The following is a 19,694-nucleotide window of genomic DNA, read 5'->3' as shown; positions in this document are numbered from 1 at the left end:
AACATCTTTATTTCTGCCTTCATTTCGTTATGTGCCCAGTAGTCATTCAGGAGCAGGTTGTTCAGTTTCCATGTAGTTGAGCGGTTTTGAATGAGTTTCTTAATCGTGAGTTCTAGTTTGATTGCACTGTGGTCTGAGAGACAGTTTGTTATAATTTCTGTTCTTTTACATTTGTGAAGAAGCATTCTTATAATTAAAATTACTTTACAATGTAATTTTTTTTTTTTTTTTTTTTTTTTTTTTTTTGAGATGGAGTCTCGCTCTGTCGCCCAGGCTGGATGGAGTGCAGTGGCGCGATCTCGGCTCACTTCAAGCTCCACCTCCTGGGTTCATGCCATTCTCCTGCCTCAGCCTCCTGAGTAGCTGGGACTACAGGCGCTCGCCACGCCAGGCTAATTTTTTGTATTTTTAGTGGAGATGGGGTTTCACCGTGTTAATCAGGGTGGTCTCGATCTCCTGACCTCGTGAACCGCCTGCCTTGGCCTCCCAAAGTGGTGGGATTACAGGCATGAGCCACCGTGCCTAGCCTACAATGTAATTTTTATACTAAGACGATCTGTAAGGCGTATGAGTAACTGCCGGTAGTAATGTCTAAGTGTGCCGGAAAGGTAGGGGAAAATTTCACAGAAATGGTAACCTGAAGGTGATCAACGTATTAAGAGTTAGCCACTAGGTTTTGAATCCTCAATTTCAATTTAACATATACAATTTATATGATTTTAGATGAGTCATGTGATTTTTTTTTTTTTTTTTTTTTTTTTTTTTTCTGAGACAGAGTCTTGCTGCATCACCCAGGCTGGAGTGCAGTGGCATAATCTCGGCTCACTGCAACCTCCGCCTCCCAGGTTCAAGTGATTCTCTTGCCTCAGCCTCTCAAGTAGCTGAGATTATAGGAGTGTGTGCCATCACACCCGGCTAGTTTGTGTATTTTTAGTAGAGATGACTTTTTGCCATGTTGACCAGGCTGGTCTTGAACTTCTGACGTCAAGTGAGCCCCCTGTCTTAGCCTACCAAAATGCTGAGATTATAGGCATGAGTCACCTCGCCTGTCCTGAGTTATTGGATCTTTTTGACATCAATTTTGCTAATCCATAAATTGGAAAAAAATAGTACCTACCTGGGAAGACTGGAATAACAATTAAAAAATTTACCTAATCTAGGTTAGGGCAGGTGGATTCCACAATACACATCATATTATAAGCAGTTTGCCTATAAGACTGTGTGATAAAGCATATGTAGAAGCATGTAGATGGGAGATGAAGCAAGCAAAGAGAAGGTTAGGTTGTTAACCTTAGGTCCTAGATAGGTGAGTATTTAAATCTAATTTCTATACTTTAGGAGTTCTGATAGACTTTCGTCTTGTAAAAATATTCTGAATACATGCTACAATTCCATCTCTCTAGATCTCTCTTTTCTCTCTCTCTCTCTCATGCGCACACACACACACACACAGAATGCATTTGTATTAAGAAGTTAATAGTGTTAATTAATAATTTTCTCTGGTTTAAAATAGAATTATTTACATTCTCTTTAAAGAATAATTTCTCCCTAGTAGATGAAAAGCATATACCATTAGTGGGAAAAGCAGCAGGTGTGCTATTTTCCTACAGCTCTTTTAAGTAATGTCATGTATAATGTATTCTTATTGCAAGAAAATAAAATAGTCTAGTTACTGTTTGTCAATTTTATTGCATGACTGTGAGAATGGAATTGGAATCTCTGTAGGTAAAATTTAAAAACAAATATATCCTTAAGGAATTGGTGAGAAAGTAACTCCTATTCACAAATTCTTCACAAATTAACCCTCGCCTTAAAGTGTTTTAAGTACAGTCAAAGAATGCTTTTGAAGTTCAGCCTCAAAAAGAGCAAGAGGCAGACAGAGAATATTATGTGCATCATCAAACATTGCACCATATTTACCAATGGAATAAGAAACCATTGAATGAAATAATTGCCTTGAGTAATACTATTTTAGAACTAAATAACAAATTTCTAAATTAACAACAACACACATACATGCCTTATTTTGATACATCTAAATGAATGAAAACTGACATACTTCAAGTCTTAATCACTGAAAATTTTTTAACAATAGAGATAAGGATTTGTGGGAGAAAAACATACCAAAAATAAGGTCATAATCAAAGGATTTGAAGTAAGAAGAATAATGGACTTTTACATCAAAGAAACTGGAAGAGATGAAGAAATACCTTTCCTACAGGAAAATGATCTTCAACCCAGCACTCTACTTCAGTCAAAAAATATTAATCAAAAGTGTGAATCAAATGATATTTTTGAGATATTTGAAGTTTTAAAAATGTATATCCCATTTCACCTTGCTGAGAGACCTATTGGAAAATTTTCCCAAATGTCCAACAATGATAGACTGGATTAAGAAAATGTGGCACATATACACCATGGAATACTATGCAGCCATAAAAAATGATGAGTCCATGTCCTTTGTAGGGACATGGATGAAATTGGAAATCATCATTCTCAGTAAACTATCGCAAGAACAAAAAACCAAACACCGCATATTCTCACTCATAGGTGGGAAATGAACAATGAGAACACATGGACTCAGGAAGGGGAACATCACACTCTGGGGACTGTTGTGGGGTGGGGGGAGGGGGGAGGGATAGCATTGGGAGATATACCTAATGCTAGATGACGAGTTAGTGGGTGCAGCACACCAGCATGGCGCATGTATACATACGTAACTAACCTGCACATTGTGCACATGTACCCTAAAACTTAAAGTATAATAATAATTAAAAAAAGAAAAAAAAAAGAAAATTTTCTCCAGCAAAAAGAGAGATTATAACAATAATATGTGTGGTCCAGGAAACAAGGATCCAACAGAGAAGTGAGGCAATAGTAATAGGCAGAATGATGCTGATAGGAGGTTTCAGAAGTACAGCTGAGTTAACATCTAGAAGAAGTCACTTCACATTGCAGCATTCCAAGGTGGGAGTCTACAGTGGGGAAACAAACAAGTAAACAGAAAGGAATTGCTTGCTGTATTTCACCATATTGACAGGAGGTTTACATTTAAGTTTGAAAGCACTGAGAAAAAGTATTAATTGGACATTATCAAATGAAAATCGTAAGAGCTACTTCATCAGAAAATGAAAATTTAATCCACAGATTGTTAGGAAATATTTGCAAGTCATATGTCTAGCATAGAGTTTTCATCTAGAATGTTTAAAGCACTCTAAACACTCAGTAATACAAAAACAAAAAACCCAAATAACAGTAGGCAATATGTTTGAACAGTTATTTTACCAAAGAAGATATGAAGGTGGCAAACAAGGATTAAAAAGATGTTTGACATAATTGATAATTAAATTAAACCACAATAAAATATTTTAGTTTAGTTAAAATAGTTAAAAAGTTAAAAAGACCACCCATACCAAGTATTGGAGATGATACAGAGTAACTGGAACCCTCAAAAACTGCTGATGGGAATGTGTAATATAAACCATTTATGATGAAAAAAACTTAGAGAAAAGCTAGAATTCTACACCAACCATCTTAAATTTTCTAGATTCCACATCAACCATCTTAAATTCTCTAAGGAGAATCTGTTATGAGCTGTCAGTCTGTAGCTCCTGCAGAGGCTCTGCTTCCTTTCTGGCATTCTTCTGTCATCCAATCAATGAAAGGAAGATGTATGTTCTTTCTGTTTATAGTATGTTACTACTCTTATGTTATGTTTATTTTCATCTCCAATTTACTCATTGGATACCTCTGGGTTCTGAGTCATCTAACAAAATACACTTTGTGTATTCATGTGATTCGTGTGAGGGAGAATCTCCCTGGGGCTACACTGCAGTCTTAGGTAGGTCCCCACACTTTCAGAGGCTTTTCCTCCAGGATTTTTCTCCACGCTCTCACTGTAAAGATCTGAGAATGATTCTGTGAGATCCAGGGAGTGGGGAGGGGAAGAGTTATCCTTTTTAAATGAACCCAGATCTTCTTTCTAACAAAGGCCTACTCTCCAGTGGGGAAGAGTTTGGCCAGAGTCATGCCAGGACTGTTAGCAAGGGCATTTGTCATACTCTAGCCCCCTTTATACTTTCTATCTCAATGAAAATGGGAAATTCATATAAGAAGAAACATTTCTTTTTTTTTTTTTTTTGAGACGGAGTCTTGCTCTGTCACCCAGGGTGGAGTGCAGTGGCGTGATCTCGGCTCTGCCTCCCGGGTTCACATCATTCTCCTGCCTCAGCCTCCTGACTAGCTGGGACTACAGGCGCCCGCCACCACGCCCAGCTAATTTTTTGTATTTTTTAGTAGAGATGGGGTTTCACCATGTTAGCCAGGATGGTCTCGATCTCCTGACCTCGTGATCTGCCCGTCTAGGCCTCCCAAAGTGCTGGGATTACAGGTGTGAGCCACCACTCCCGGCAGAAGAAACATTTCTTAAGGCTACAGGCTAGAGACACAGACCCAAGAAAAGACTGAGATTTAACTGGAGGATCATAGACCATAGATCATAGATTATATCATTTCCCTCTCTTATACATTACCATCAAACCAACAGAGCCTCAATACCATAAAAGACAATAGTTGAAAGCTGCAAATCATAGACATTCTCTGTAGATGAGTACTTAGGAAAGTCCAAAGCAAAAGGGACAACAAAACCAGACACTAAAGGAATTTGAAATCAAGTCTTAGGCACCGTTAGGTATAGCAAACTCTAAATAAAGCCAAAGCCCAACCACATTGACAGAGATCTCCACATTAGAGGCCTATTCATCTCAGTTCCTATTACCTGATACAATATGCTTGACTTTCAACAAAAATTTGCAAGGCATACCTAAAGGAAAGAAAGAATAATCTGAAGAGACAAAGTAATCATCAGAACCAAATTCATACATCACGAGGATGTTGTAAATACCACATAGATAATTTAAAATAACTATGAATAATATGTTAAGAGATCTAATAAAAAAGGAAGACAGAATGCAAGAACAAATGAGTAAACAGGGAGATGGCGACTCTAAGAAAGAACTGAAAGAAAATGCTAGAAATAAAAAATACCATAATAGAAATAAACACCATTGATAGGTTCATTAGAGAATGGACATAGGTAGAAAGCTAAGGAAAGATCAGTGGGCTTGAAAATATTTCAACAGAAATTTCCCAAACTAAAACTCAAAGAGGAAAAATAAAATAAAATAAAATCACAGCAGAGTATCTAAGTACTGTGGGACAATTTCAAAAAGTGTATTATGTGTTATTGTAATATTAGAAGGAGAAGAAAGAGAACAGAGCTGAAAAAATATTTGAAAAAATAATGGCTGAAAACTTTCCAAAATGAGTGACAAATGATTCTCATGTCCTGGAAGTTGAGAGAACACTAAGCTAAATAAGTTATAAAGATAAAAACAAAACAAACAAAAAAATTTCTCTAGGCATGTCATATGCAAACTGCAGAAAATGAAAGACAAAGGAAAAATCTTAAATAAAGCCAGAGGGATTAAAAAACACTTTTTCTATACAGGAACAAGGATCAGAATTACAGCCCACCTCTTATCAGAAACTATACAAATGAGAAGAGTGCAATGATATACCTTTCAAGAGAAAAAGCCCACTAACCTAGAATTCTATACCCAGTAAAATGATACTTTAAAAGTGAAGAAGTAAAAACTTTCTCAGACTAACAAAATCTGAGAGATTTTAATGAAGGCAGACATGTCATGCAAACAATATTGAAAAAGGGAGAGTGAAATAATATAGGTCAGAAACTCAGATCTACATGAGGAAAGGAAGACAGAGAAGGAATAAGTAAAGATAAAATAAAATGCCTTCTTTTCCTTATTAATAGTTATAGAAATAACTTCAAAGTAATAATGATAACCTGATAACCATATATTGGGTGATTATAGCCTATGGATAGGTGAAATAACAGTCATGTCAGAAAGATTAGGAGAGATAAATTAGGAATACTCTGTTATAAGGTACAGGTGCTACACATGAAGCAGAATACTGTTATTTAAAAATCAAAGTAAATTAGTTAAAAAAGGATATTGTGACTGGGTGTGATGGCTCATGCCTGTAATCCCAGCACTTTGTGAAGCTGAGGTAAGAGAATCATTTGAAGGCAGGAGTTCAAGACCTGGGCAACATAGCAAGATTTTGTCTCAAAAAAAAAAAATTCATAGTCTGCTCTGGTGACATGTGCTGGTAGACCCAGCTACTCGGGAGGCTGAGGCAGAGGATTGCTTGAGTCGAGGAGATCAAGGTTACAGTGAGCTATGACCAAACTATTGCACTTTAGCCTTGGCAACAGCAAGACTCTGCCAAAAAAAAAAAAAAAAAAAAAAAAAAAAAAGAAAGGAAGGAAGGATATTGTAAACCTCAGGACAATCAATACAATAATTAAAAGAAGTGTAATTGGTGCTCTTAGAGAGAAGATAAAAATAATCATGTAAAGTACCCAACTAAAACCAGAGCACATAGAAAAAGAGGAATATGGAAATCAATGAAATACAGTTACAAAAAAATTGCTTATCAGAGTGGAGAAAAACAAATAAACAAGACCCACCTATAATCTATTTACAAGAAACACTTTAAATATAAAGACTCAGGTAGGTTAAAAGAGACGAGAAAAGATATATTATGCTCCCACTAATCAAAAGAAATCTTCAGTAGCTCAAGTAATTTCAGATAAAGCAGTCTTCAGGGAATCAATTCTGCAAACAGACATAACAATCCTATATGTGCATGCACCTAGCAACGTTATGCCAAAATATATTAGACAAGTGATAAAACAGACAGGAATAAGAGAAAACCCACCATTACGGTTGGATACATTAAATACCCCTATTTGTAACTGATAAGCCAAGCAGGCAGAAACCTCATAAAGATATGCTTGACCAATCAGCACTATAATACAGCTTGATATAATTGGCAATTATAGAGTACTCTATCCAACAGCAGGAGGAATTCTTTTGAGACTGTGTAGAACATTTAGCAGGATAGCACACATTCTAGACCATAAAACACACCTGAGCACATGAAGACAAAATGAAATCATAAAACATATATCCCCATGCCACAGTGGAATAAAAGTAGGATTCAGTAAAAGAAAGATAGTTGAAGAAATGTCCAATTATTTGAAATTTAACAGTGTACTTTGAATAACACATTGATCAAAGAAGTCTGAAGAGAAACTTAAAAAATATTTTGAACTAAATGAAAATGAAACTATAACTGGTCAAATCATGTGAGATCCAGAAAAAGCAGTGCACAGAGACAAACGTATAACATTAAATGCATATATTAGAAAGTAAAATCTATAATCAATAACTTAAGCTTCTACTTTAAGAAGCTAGAGAAATAACAGCCAAACTAAGCAAAAGAAGAGAAATAATTAAAATTAGAACAGACCTCAGTAAGATTAAAAATAGAAAAACAATAAAGAAAATAAACTAATACAAAAGTTATTATTTGAAAATATGAATAAAATTGGTAAAGACTCTAGTCAGGCTAATCAAGGGAGAAAAGAGAGAGAGGACACAAGTTATTAATATAATAAATCAAACAGGGATTGCCATTATTGTTCCTATGGGCATTAAGAGGATATATAAAAGGATACTAAAAACAATTTTCTGTCTCAATATTTGAAAATGTTGATAAAATAGACAAATTTATTGAATGACACAAACTATCAATACTCATGCAAGAAAAGATCATCTGAATAGGCCTCCATATATTAAAGAAATTGAATCAATAACTAATACTCTTTCATAAAAGAAATCACCTCAGATTAATTCACTGGTAAATTCTATCAACTGTGAAAGGAAGAAATGATGCCAATTCTAAATAACCTCTTCCAGTAAAATGGAAGCAGATGGAACACTTCCTAAGTCATTTCCTGAGGCTAGCATTACCCTAATTCCAAAAGTAGAGAAATGTATTAAAATAAAGGAAAACTATAGACTAATAACTCTCATGAACATAGACACAACATTCTCAACAAATATTTAAACTTGAATCCAACAATAAGTAAAAAGAATAATAAATTTTTTATTTATTATAGAAATATATAAACAGTAATTTATTCCACAGTGCAAAGTTAGGTCTCCATTTTAAAATTAATCATTGTAATCTACCATATCGATACTCTAAAGGAAAAATATTTTATGATTATATAAACTGACACAGAAAAAATATTTTACAAAATTTAACAACTAATCTGGATGAAAACTCTCAGAAAGCCAAAAATAGAGGAGAAAAACAGCAATTTAGTAAAGAACATCTGTAAAATCCTACAGTTATGCTAATTCGTGTAGAAAAATGGATACTTTCCTCCAAAGGTCTGGAACAAGGCAAGAATGTCCTCTCATCACTGCTATTCAACACTAGGAAATTCTAGCTAGTGCAATTACAAAATAAAAGCATGAAAATATATGCAGACTAATAAGAAAGACATAAAATGGTCTGTATTCCCAAATATTAAAAAATGCCTTAAATAAGTCAGTATAGCATGGGTCCAGGATAAAATTTAATACTGTATACAAAGTCAACTGCTTTCCCCTGTAACAGCAATGAACAACTAATATTTAAAGGAAAAATAATACCATTTGTAATAGTATCCAAAATAAATAAATAATTGGGTATATACCTACAAAACTATGTACTGACCTATATGTGGAAAACTAAACTCTGATAAAAATCTAAATAAATATTATAAATAAATAGAAAGAGATTTCATGTTCATTGACTGGGAGCCTCAATATAATTAAGGCTCTTCTTACCTGTTTGATCCATAGATTCAGTACAATCCCAATCAAAATTACATCAAGCTATTTTGCCAATATTGGCACCCTGGTTATAGAGTTTTTATGGTAAGGCAAAAGACTAGAATAACCACCAAAATACTGAAGAAAATAAGGTTGGAGAATACACTCTGCCTTATTTCAACACTTAACCATTAAGCAACAATAATCAAGGTAGCCTGGTATTGACAAAAGAGCAAGCATGTAGATCAATGGAACAGAATAGATAGTCCAAACATAGACCCAAACAAATGTAGTCAACTAATTTGTGATAAATAATCAAATGTAATTCAAAGCCAAAAGTATAGTCTTCTTATTAATTGGTTTTGGAAGAATTTGATATTCATATGCAAATAAAATGAACATAGGCATTGAATTTACAACTTACACTCTTCACAAAAATTAGATCAAAATGAATTACATACCTAAATGTAAAACACTTCACTACAAAATTTCTAGGAGAAAACATAGGATAAAATGTAGATGACCCTGGCCTTGGCAATACATTTTTTGATACAACACCAAAAGCATAATTCATGACAGAAAATGGAAATTTGGACTTTATTAAAAGTAAAATCTGCTCTGAAGTGACACTGTTAAGAGAACAAAAATAACTACTTGGAGAAATATTGGCAAAACACATATCTGATAAAGGATTTTTATCCAAATGTAAAAGGATTCTTAAAACTCAATAATAATAAAACAAAGAACTAATTAAACGTGCATAAGATCTGAATAGACAATTCAACCCCCAAAATATACAGATGGTAAATAAACATATAAAAAGGTGTTCAACATCATTTGTCATTAGAAATTTAAGCAAGCAACAATGAGATACCAGTAAATACCTATTTAAATGGCTAAAATCCAAAGAACTCACACTGCTACCGCTGGCAAAGATGCAAAGTAATAATAACTCCTGATTAATTGCTGGTAAACATTTTTTAAAAATCATGGTACCACCACTTTGGAAAACAGTTTAATAGTTTCTTCCAAAACTAAGTAAAGTTTATTACATTCCAAAGAATTAGTATGGCAATGGAGGCAGGGTTAAAAGAGTGGTGGTGAAACTTGACAAATACTACCTCAAGACCGGTGATCAAGGTTAACATTAATGGTGACTACTTATATACCATATGATGTGATGAAAATGACACTTCACTGCTTCACTTCTTAAAGAAGATTTTACTTCTGTGGTCTTTCTCCCCAGTACATATTACTTTTGTACAACAATGGAAAAGAAATCAGATGAATCATAACTGCAGGGTGTTCTACAAATACTTAACCAATAGTCCTAAAAAATCTCAAGGTCATCAAAACAAGACAAGTAACAACCAGGAAGAGCCTAAGAAGATATGACTACTATATGTAATGTAGTAGCCTGAATAGGATCCTAGAAAAGAAAAGGGAACATAATGTAAAAAATGAAAAAGTCTGAATAAAGCATTGACATTAAGTAAAATTCATTAGTTAATATCCTAATATTAACTCATTAATTGTAACAAATGTGTTATACTAATATGAAACATTAAAAATCATAGAAACTGGACAATATGGTATACATGAGAACATTCAGCACTCTCTTCCTAATAACTTTGTAAATTTAAAACTCTACTAAATTTTTTAAACAAAATATGTACTGAAAAAGTTAATATAATAAAGATCCATGTGCAGGATTTTCTGGGATGTAATTTTTCAACTTCTTTGAGTTAATACCCAAAGTATGATTTGTGTGAGTTGAGTATGATTATTGGATCACATGGTAAGAGTATGTTTAGTTTTGTAAGACATCCTTATGCTCTTTATAGCAGCTTTATTCATAATTGTCAAAACATGGAAGCAAAACATTTTTGTCTATAAGTCGCATATAGCCTTTGACTTTTATATACTTAAGCTATCTTAATTTCAATGAAAGGTCAATGTTTAAACAGAGAACCTTTTTTCATGAAAGCTAAAACATAGACAATGGAAAAGAAGTTATACTTATTTTTTAAAAAAAAATCAATAATCTATAAGACCATATGTGGAGAAAGGAAAAGGAAGTACAAAATAAGGCATAATTTATTTAAAATCTTATTTTATAAAACCAGCTCTGTTTTTCAAAAGCAAATAATCATGTTGGTAAGTGTATGATGCTATGGTCTCATCCATTTCTGTTTAATAATAATATTTTCACCCTCTAGATAACGGCAAAGTTGTCTAGATAATATTTTTTAAGGCAAGCTTAAAGTGTTTCAAAAAAACTAATTTCTTACAGCATATTTTAATATGTCAACAATAATCTCTATACTTTTTTATAATGTCATATATGGAATTATATATTTTGATAAAAATTTAACCACAAGCTAAAGAAATGTTAATACAAAATTTATAATTGCAATTGAAATAATATCTTGAATGGTAAATCTTTTATACTCTATAATCAGTGAGTTACCAAGTGTCATTCTTTACTCCAGTTACAATATATTGATGTTTCTTTCCATTTCCTTTACCACTTTTAATCCATATACTATAGACCAACTGTATAATGGCAACGATAATTTAGGTGTTTTTCTTAAATGTAGTTTTTCCTTATTAAAATATAAAATATTCTAGAAAAATATATTATCTCTGTTAAGAGATAGGAAATATGATCTTAAAAGAGTTGAATAATGAAACCTCAATGTAATCATTTAAATTCTCATTTTAATCATCTACAAAAGAGAAATAACTAACAATACCAATATGCTGTGATGACTCAAATTGAGATGAAGGCTGCATACACCTCCCTTCTCCCACACACAGACAAACGCACATGTATACATGGACATTCACAGATATAGTGATACTATTGTCAATTATTTTCCATTCTAGCTTACTTACAGAAAACCGATTTCCCTTCACAGAAGACAAACTGTTTCTAATAAGTACTCTTTAATACAGCTATTTAAAATTTCTGAGGCCTACTCATAGAGTGTGTGGATTAAAAAGGAAAATATTTTTTAAATACTGACATATTAAATTTAATCCCTAAACATTTAAGCATGTTAAAAAGCATTATAAAATTATACATTTGTAAGTAGCTGAGTGATGAGCAAAACAAAAAGTTCTGACCTTCCCCCACCCCCAAGGGTAATCCACAATGCACTTCATTCTTCAGCTCATCTGTGACAGTCTTGTGGCTCTTTCTACCTCCTGACATCACTGACCCTTGCACATTCCCTACAATCACTTCATTCCTGACTGTTTATTTACTTTAGGATTATATAAACCTGGGAGACAGAAATAAGAGGGAATTGAATGAAGGTACATTTCTGCCTATTATTTCTTCTTCAAAAAGGATACTATAATGTGAAGGCACTTGTAGAGTGGTGCTCAAGCTAGAGATCTGAGTTTAAACACAGCTTTATGAAGAAGTTGATGTAGGAAATGAGATTTTAACTCTATTTTGGCAACTTGATTACTGAATTACTCTTCTTCCATAGACAATTTTTTCAAAGATTTTTTAAATTTGATTTTTCTCTCCCATAATCCCACCATACCACTCAAATCTACCTGCTCTTATAGCATCAACTGACCAGTTACTGAGTTTACCACCATTATGATAATCAAATATAGAAAACTCACTTCATAATTTATAAAAGTGCCAACTCTAAAAATTCTGAAAACCTTTTTCTTTGTTTTTCTTAACAAAATGCAAGGATAATTTGAGATACCTTCTTTCACTTGTCTCTTGAGTATTATTGTTCTCCAGGATTGTTTATCATCTTTTGCCTGAGCCACTTTGTTTAATCCTATGCCTTATTGGCAATCATGTTGTGAATATTCTTTCTCCTAAATTACCTGCCTCCTTTGCCTCGGAAGCCTAACTGGGTGTGTGCATTTGTGTATGAGATGGTAAATGTGACTGAGAGCATGTGTTTTGGAGTCAGGTCAATACATGCACCACTGCTTATTGATTGTGTGAGCTTGGGCAAGTCCTTAATCTTTCTGTGCTTCAGTTTTCTCATTTTATTTTTTATTTTTTACTCTTTTTATTTTTATTTCTTTGGACACTATGGTGACTTAAGTTTTCTCATTTTTAAAATGGGGCCGTGACTATGTACCTCACAGGATCATTGTCATAATCACGACAGTGTACTAAAGAAGGACTGGTGTCTCCCAATAGTAGGAGCATAATCGATAAAGTCAGTCACTACTCCCTTAAAAAATATGAATAAATCAGCTGTCTCTTCTCTAGTACTCTCAGTTTTATTTTAAAATTTACCATTTTTTTCCCTTTTCTAGTATCCTTGCTAAAATGTTCATCATTCACACTGCTGGTAGCATTTCTGAAACACACATTTTCACTCCTATAATTTTAGTCCAATCTGTGGTAGGTAAAATTTGTTGCTTACTTTCTAGAGCACAGGCATAAATTATGAGAACTTTTATATCTGTTAATTTTATCTCTTCTATTTCTAACTTTCCTCTTTGTATATGTTTTGAAAGTACAATGTATAATTTATACAAATAAAAAGCTGCTTATTGTGGAGGCCATAGTTCTTAAAGAAGTGAAACATGAAAAATATCAGGTATATAGAATCAACTACAAGCTTATTAAAGGCTTCCACAGTTCATAATACTGTCTATTGAGTGCAAATAGAAATAAATTACATCCATCATCTCCAATCTCTACTCAACTATCTTTAATTGAATGCCTATTATATGGCAACTATTATAATGAGCATGTTCTTTTCAAATTATTTTTTGGCTTATATAAAACTTATTTGTTTAAACTTATTACCGTGTTTTTTTAAAAGATGTAATTTAAGATGACAGCTGTTTGTGAAAGAAGAAATATTGTTCATGTTTTCTTAACTACTGAATTTAAGTTGGACTTTATTGTTAGAATAACCTAACTACAAAGCTACTATAAAAGTGATACAGTTCATACAGTTCTGAAATTACACATATTTTCCTGTGAAATATTTTTCTGGTAACGTAGCCTGTCAAGTGATTTTATGGTTGTAATTATGTGAAATGCTATCAATGGCTCCATCGTAGTTCTGGGTTTCTGGACTTCTTGGCTCAAGAATTTATCAGATGTTAATGGTAATATCACCTGGGATAAAATTACTTCCTGATTTTAATCAATATGTGTGTTTAGAATTGAGGAGAATGCCATTTGGCTTGCTATTTTGACAGGGTTTGAAGAATGTCTTTATAAATGAAAAACTGAGACACATAACATCATACCTTTGGGGTCAAAATTACATCACCTTTTTCAAATTTATAATGTTTATATTACTCTAGTTCCCAATAAAATCCAAAGCATTTTGTATTCAGCATGTATAGATATACAGTGACTTCATAGATGTTTTTCTGTTAGTGTTTTTTTTTCCTTTGCTGCTATTTTCATTTATTTAAATTTTCACAAGGCAGAAATGCAATGCATCAAGCCACTTTCTCTTTGAAAACATAAATCCACAATAATTAGAGACCCAGCGTGCTCTAAGAACCATGGGATTAGCCCCACAATAATGTGGGCTCACATCTGCAGTCGGTCTAAAAATGTCACATAGGCCTAATTTTGCTTCAAAGCAAATGTAATTTGTTTCCTCGCATTTACATGTGGAAATAAATTTGTGACTGTGTTTAACTCATTTGCTATTTAATCTTTAGTGTATCCTTTTCAACTAAGCTGCTGGGAAAATAATACACCTGTGCAAGTTGCTACTACTGTAAATTTGTGATTTACAGGTACAAAAGTATTTCAATATTGCCTAGTGATTCGTATCTTTCTCTAAAACCTCACTTTCTCTCTTGTGATTTCTGAACACTTGTGCTAGAAAATCACTCAGATAGACCTTAAACTGAGCGTATGCACAAGTGAATCAGACTTCTCCCCTCTTCCTTGCCGTCTTACTGCTCCAACTGGTCTTCCTGGATTTTCTTCTCTTTCTTTAGGCCAACAGCCTTGGAGATGTAGTAATTCTACCATTTCAATATTTATGGACTTCACGAGTGTTATATTTGTATTGCCTCTGTACTAATTGGTCTTCATTATTGTTTCACTACATTAGAGTTGTTTTCTCCTCCACAAGTGTCTCAATTCTTTTAATTGCACTCACCAATATGTTCCTCACCTTGAAACTAGACTAATGCTATTAAATTATAGTGAGTTCTCAATGTAGTTGACAGGTTCTTCAAAATTGTGACTTTAAGCAAAACGACACACAACATGTTGGTCCTCAACATCTTTTCCTTCTCTGTCTTTTCATTATAACATTGAAGAGAGAACAAAATTGATTTTGTCATATGTTGTTTTGAAGTCGCAGTTTCCAAGAACCTATGGACAAAGTTAAGTGAGGATTTATTTATTTATTTATTTTGTTAATCATCCATGTGAAATCTTCAAGAGGCTCTTCATTGCTCTCGAATAAAATATGAGCTCCTTTACTGAGAATGGCTGCTCCTTCTTGATATAATCTCTTCCTAAATGGAGTGCTTATCTTTAATTGTAATTCCTTTTCCCTCTTTGATGAGAAAGCTCCACTTCTCTTACTTCCTTAAAGGCATCCAGCGTCACATTCACCTCAAAATCTTTAGATGTAGATGCTCTCTCCTGGAACATTTTTCCTTTGGCAATTTTCCCAGGTGATTCCGTTTTATCATTTTAGCTTAGATTTTGTTTCCTGGATTGGACTAAATGTCCTTGCTACATGTCTCAGACCATTAGACTATTTTGTTGATAGCAATTTGATGATGTTGCTTGTCTAATGATCTGTCTCCTTCATTGAGTTCTTAATTCCTTCCATTGATACCCTATTCCAACTGATTATTGATGAATCTTGGTACTGAGCATATTGCCTTGCACATAGATTGAGCTCAAATATACTTGTTTGAATTATTTTTTAAACCTTTAGCAAGATTGATAATTTAAATCTATAAAATTAACAAGGTGATTAATATATTTGAAATTGACATGATTTTGTAGAACATTTAATTATGTAGAAGTTGTATTTTATCTTTCTATATGCATATTTGTGTTATTTGTCACATGAATTTATATTTCATAGATTTATAATATGCAGAACTGAAATTGCAAAGAGGTAATTTATAATTCAAATTTGATTTCTGCCTGATCTAAAATACCCATTAAAATGTTAGACTTACCATAAAGATTTGATATGAATTAACAAATAAATTATATAATGGCATACCATAATGTATTTTAACAACATTTAATTGATCTTTGTGGTACAGTAGAAAATGCCGATATTTTGAATCTGACAAACCTGAATTTTAATCCAACATATACCACTTACCTGCTGGATGAAATTGTACAATAACAAAAATAAAAGCTACTATTTATTGAGTGACTCATATATGTTTACGTAGTCATTCCATCTTCAATACTACCTTGTTAATTAGGTGTACTTCTCCCTGGTGTACCTATTTGAAAGTGGAGAGAATTAAATCTCAGGTTGCCTAAGGACATTAAACAAACGAATAACATAACTGAGATCCAAAGAACACGTTTTTTTCACTAACGTCATTTACCTTTCCTCTCAAAATTTGAGTTTAATTGTGAGGATTGCAGTTTCTTTGTTAATCAAGTAGTAGAGTGATTTGTACAGAGAAAACCTTCAATAATTGGTAGTTACCTTTTAAAAAAAAATAGGTCAATATATTAAACTCAGAAATCCTTTATGTTTTCTTGCCCTCTGGAACAACAGAATTGATGGGCTGACCCCTCCTTTCAGTTACTACCATTTAACTTATATTTATTTTTACTTTATTTACTTATATTTATAATCTTTTCATTACTGCTTTGTGACTTTCTTTTCCCTCTTTATCTGGCACCTTCCACCATTCCTACAGAAGACTCATTCTAGGTTAGTCATTTGCACAACAGAATTTTACATATATATGGGAGTTCCCATCCTCTGGATTATCATAAAAGGAACATGATTATCACTATCAGTTATTTTAAGGCTTATTTTTATATAAAATATTACATGAAAAATATGTTTAAATGGTGTTTACTCTTCTATGTTTTAAAGGTGTTTTTTGAAAACTAATCAGAAGAGGAATGCTTATCTCCCAAGAAAATTGAAACCATCTGTAAAAGAATCTTGGCTGTGCTGTGTTTTGATTAGATTGAAGTTTGGTGTAAAGAGAAAACACAAAAGACCGCAGTAAGTTGCTGGCTTAATTATGTCATGAAACCAGAACTTTTCAGAATCAGGTGACTATATAAAGATTGACCAGATCAACATATCTTGATCATATTTTTCTTGGCCTTCTTTCCCAAAGAAGGTCCCCAGCTGCTGGTGACACTATCTTTGCAGTGTAGGCTCTTATGAAATCTACAAAAAGAGCTAGCATTTTCTATATTATTAATTTAGGGAAAACTTCACTAACAATATATGTTTTTTTTCTGTTTAAAGGAATATTTACAACATTTGAATTCCTGTTTCTCCATCAAAGCACATTGTCATCAAAGCTACTTTGGGGATAGAAAAAAGGTCAATTCCAATTCCCAGGAATCCCTAACCACAACTTTACTTGGAAATTTCCGGTAATACTTAAAACACCATTTTGCAGCTATTCTTTATGATAAACTGTAAAATACAGTTACCCGAAAATGACTGACAAATCAATCATCATTCTGAGCCTGATGGTTTTTCACAGCTCTTTCATAAATGGAAAAACATGTAGACGGCAATTGGTGGAAGAATGGCATCCACAACCCTCATCATATGTGGTAAATTGGACACTAACAGAAAACATCTGCTTGGACTTCTACAGAGATTGCTGGTTTTTGGGTGTAAACACTAAAATAGATACTTCAGGCAATCAAGCTGTTCCCCAGATTTGCCCTTTGCAAATTCAATTAGGAGATATCCTTGTAATTTCTTCTGAACCATCTCTTCAATTTCCAGAAATAAATTTGATGAATGTTTCTGAAACATCTTTCGTTGGCTGTGTGCAAAATACCACAACGGAAGATCAGTTACTTTTTGGCTGCAGACTAAAAGGAATGCACACTGTTAATTCTAAGTGGCTGAGTGTTGGGGCACATTATTTTATCACAGTTATGGCAAGTGGTCCATCACCTTGTCCACTGGGACTTCGACTAAATGTGACAGTGAAACAGCAGTTCTGCCAGGAATCTCTGAGTTCAGAATTTTGCTCTGGTCATGGTAAATGTCTTAGTGAAGTTTGGAGCAAGACATACAGCTGCCATTGCCAGCCTCCATTTTCTGGAAAATACTGCCAGGAACTTGATGCATGTTCTTTTAAACCATGTAAAAATAATGGCAGTTGCATTAATAAAAGAGAAAATTGGGATGAGCAAGCATATGAATGTGTCTGTCACCCACCATTTACAGGTAAGATTGTTTAAAATATATAATTTTATTAAAATAGAGAAACACAGTGCATTTATAAACTGTTAACAGAAATCAAAGTACATTTTAAACGCGGTGGCTCACACCTGTAATCCCAGCACTTTGGGAGGCCGAGGCGGGTGGACCACGAGGTCAGGAGAGCGAGACCATCCTGGCTAACACGGTGAAACCCCGTCTCTACTAAAAATACAAAAAAAAAAAAAATTAGCCGAGCGTGGTGGCGGGCGCCTGTAGTCCCAGCTACTCGGGAGGCTGAGGCAGGAGAATGGGGTGAACCCGGGAGGTGGAGCTTGCAGTGAGCCGAGATAGCGCCACTGCAGTCTGGCCTGGGCAAAAGAGCGAGACTCCGTCTCAAAAAAGATAAAAATAAAAATAAAATAAATAAAAATAAATAAAAAATTTAATAGATTCCTTAGATTTGGCTGAATATAGATTCTGGACATATACAAATCCTATCAGGGATCCTCCAAAATAAGCTTTTTGCTTAACTGAAAGAGGGCTCTTAGAAACATGTTTAATAGTGAAATATCTATATCTACATCTTTCCCAACATTCATTCTTAACGTCTCATACATTAAAACATAAGATTATCAGAATAATATAAAAGCTTTTAGTCACTGAATGAATTCCCAAGATTATGGTACTTAGATAGGTGATAACTTGAAAATAAATTATGCATCTCAGTAGAGGAAGTTAGGGAACTATGGTTGAAGGGAAGTGATTGAAACTGCTTGGCAGAATTGGAGAGGAACAGATAATTGTGAGCCAAGAGCAATGTTTTAAATGGATGTTGGTGTGGCATCCAAATGGTGATTTATAACCAATAGTGACGAGGATGGAAAGAAGATGTTATAATTAATAACGGTTGTAATAAGCTCAATAAAAGGCAATAATCAGAGAAGGTTGTAAAAAGATGTTTGGTGAGTAATTAAGCCAGAGGAAAGGCAATCTAAAAAAAATGTAAATGATGCTGCCTGAGGCTAACGTGAAGTTTGAAGGGAATAAAACTCTCTCTACTTGAGAATATACTAGAGGAATCTGGGTCATCGGAGGAAAGTGAGGAGAAAGATTGAAAAAATGTAGGGAACATTTAAAGCTTGGAAACTTGTGAAAGAATTTATTTGAGGGTTTGACAGACCTGGCATGGAGAGTTACAAGTGAAATAAGACCACGATGATCTAACAAAGAGAAATATTTGACACGGCTGATAATAATAGTATAGGAAAACAGCAGATTGGTATGTATTTTGGTCATAAAAGAGGAAGGAAGGTTAGAGCAGAGATATATCTAGAGCAGATCACCTGCAGGGATTTAACTGTAATTTTGTTAGGCAGGCTTTAGGGGGATTCCTTCTCCCCTGTGCCTGAGGCTGACTCCATTGGAGCCAAGTTTAAAGAGGCTGTGTGATAACATGTAATGGGAGCCGACTTGGAGGCGGCTCATGCCTGTAATCCCAGCACTTTGGGAGGCCCAGGCAGGGAGATCACCTGAGGTAAGGAGTTCAAGACCAGCCTGGCCAACATGGTGA

The 19,694-nt window shown here is 33.9% G+C and overlaps 1 protein-coding gene across 32 annotated transcripts in view; it reads left to right on the top strand.

Annotated features, from left to right (window-relative positions):
• Positions 1-19,694, top strand: part of LOC472247 (eyes shut homolog) — a 559,821-nt gene that overhangs the window by 278,525 nt on the left and 261,602 nt on the right. For all 32 annotated transcript variants that reach the window (XM_054685976.2, XM_054685997.2, XM_054685998.2 and 29 more), the window contains 2 exons: positions 16,817-16,951; positions 17,204-18,148. In XM_054685976.2, coding sequence (XP_054541951.1) covers positions 17,401-18,148 — 748 coding nt within the window. In that variant the 5' untranslated portion in view covers positions 16,817-16,951; positions 17,204-17,400. The remainder of the gene's footprint in view (positions 1-16,816; positions 16,952-17,203; positions 18,149-19,694) is intronic.

The sequence above is a fragment of the Pan troglodytes genome, chromosome 5 (genome assembly GCF_028858775.2).
Source record: "Pan troglodytes isolate AG18354 chromosome 5, NHGRI_mPanTro3-v2.0_pri, whole genome shotgun sequence".
Lineage (NCBI taxonomy): Eukaryota > Metazoa > Chordata > Mammalia > Primates > Hominidae > Pan > Pan troglodytes.
Note: the sequence above shows the minus strand (reverse complement) of the source record. Positions and strands in the feature narration are given on the sequence as shown.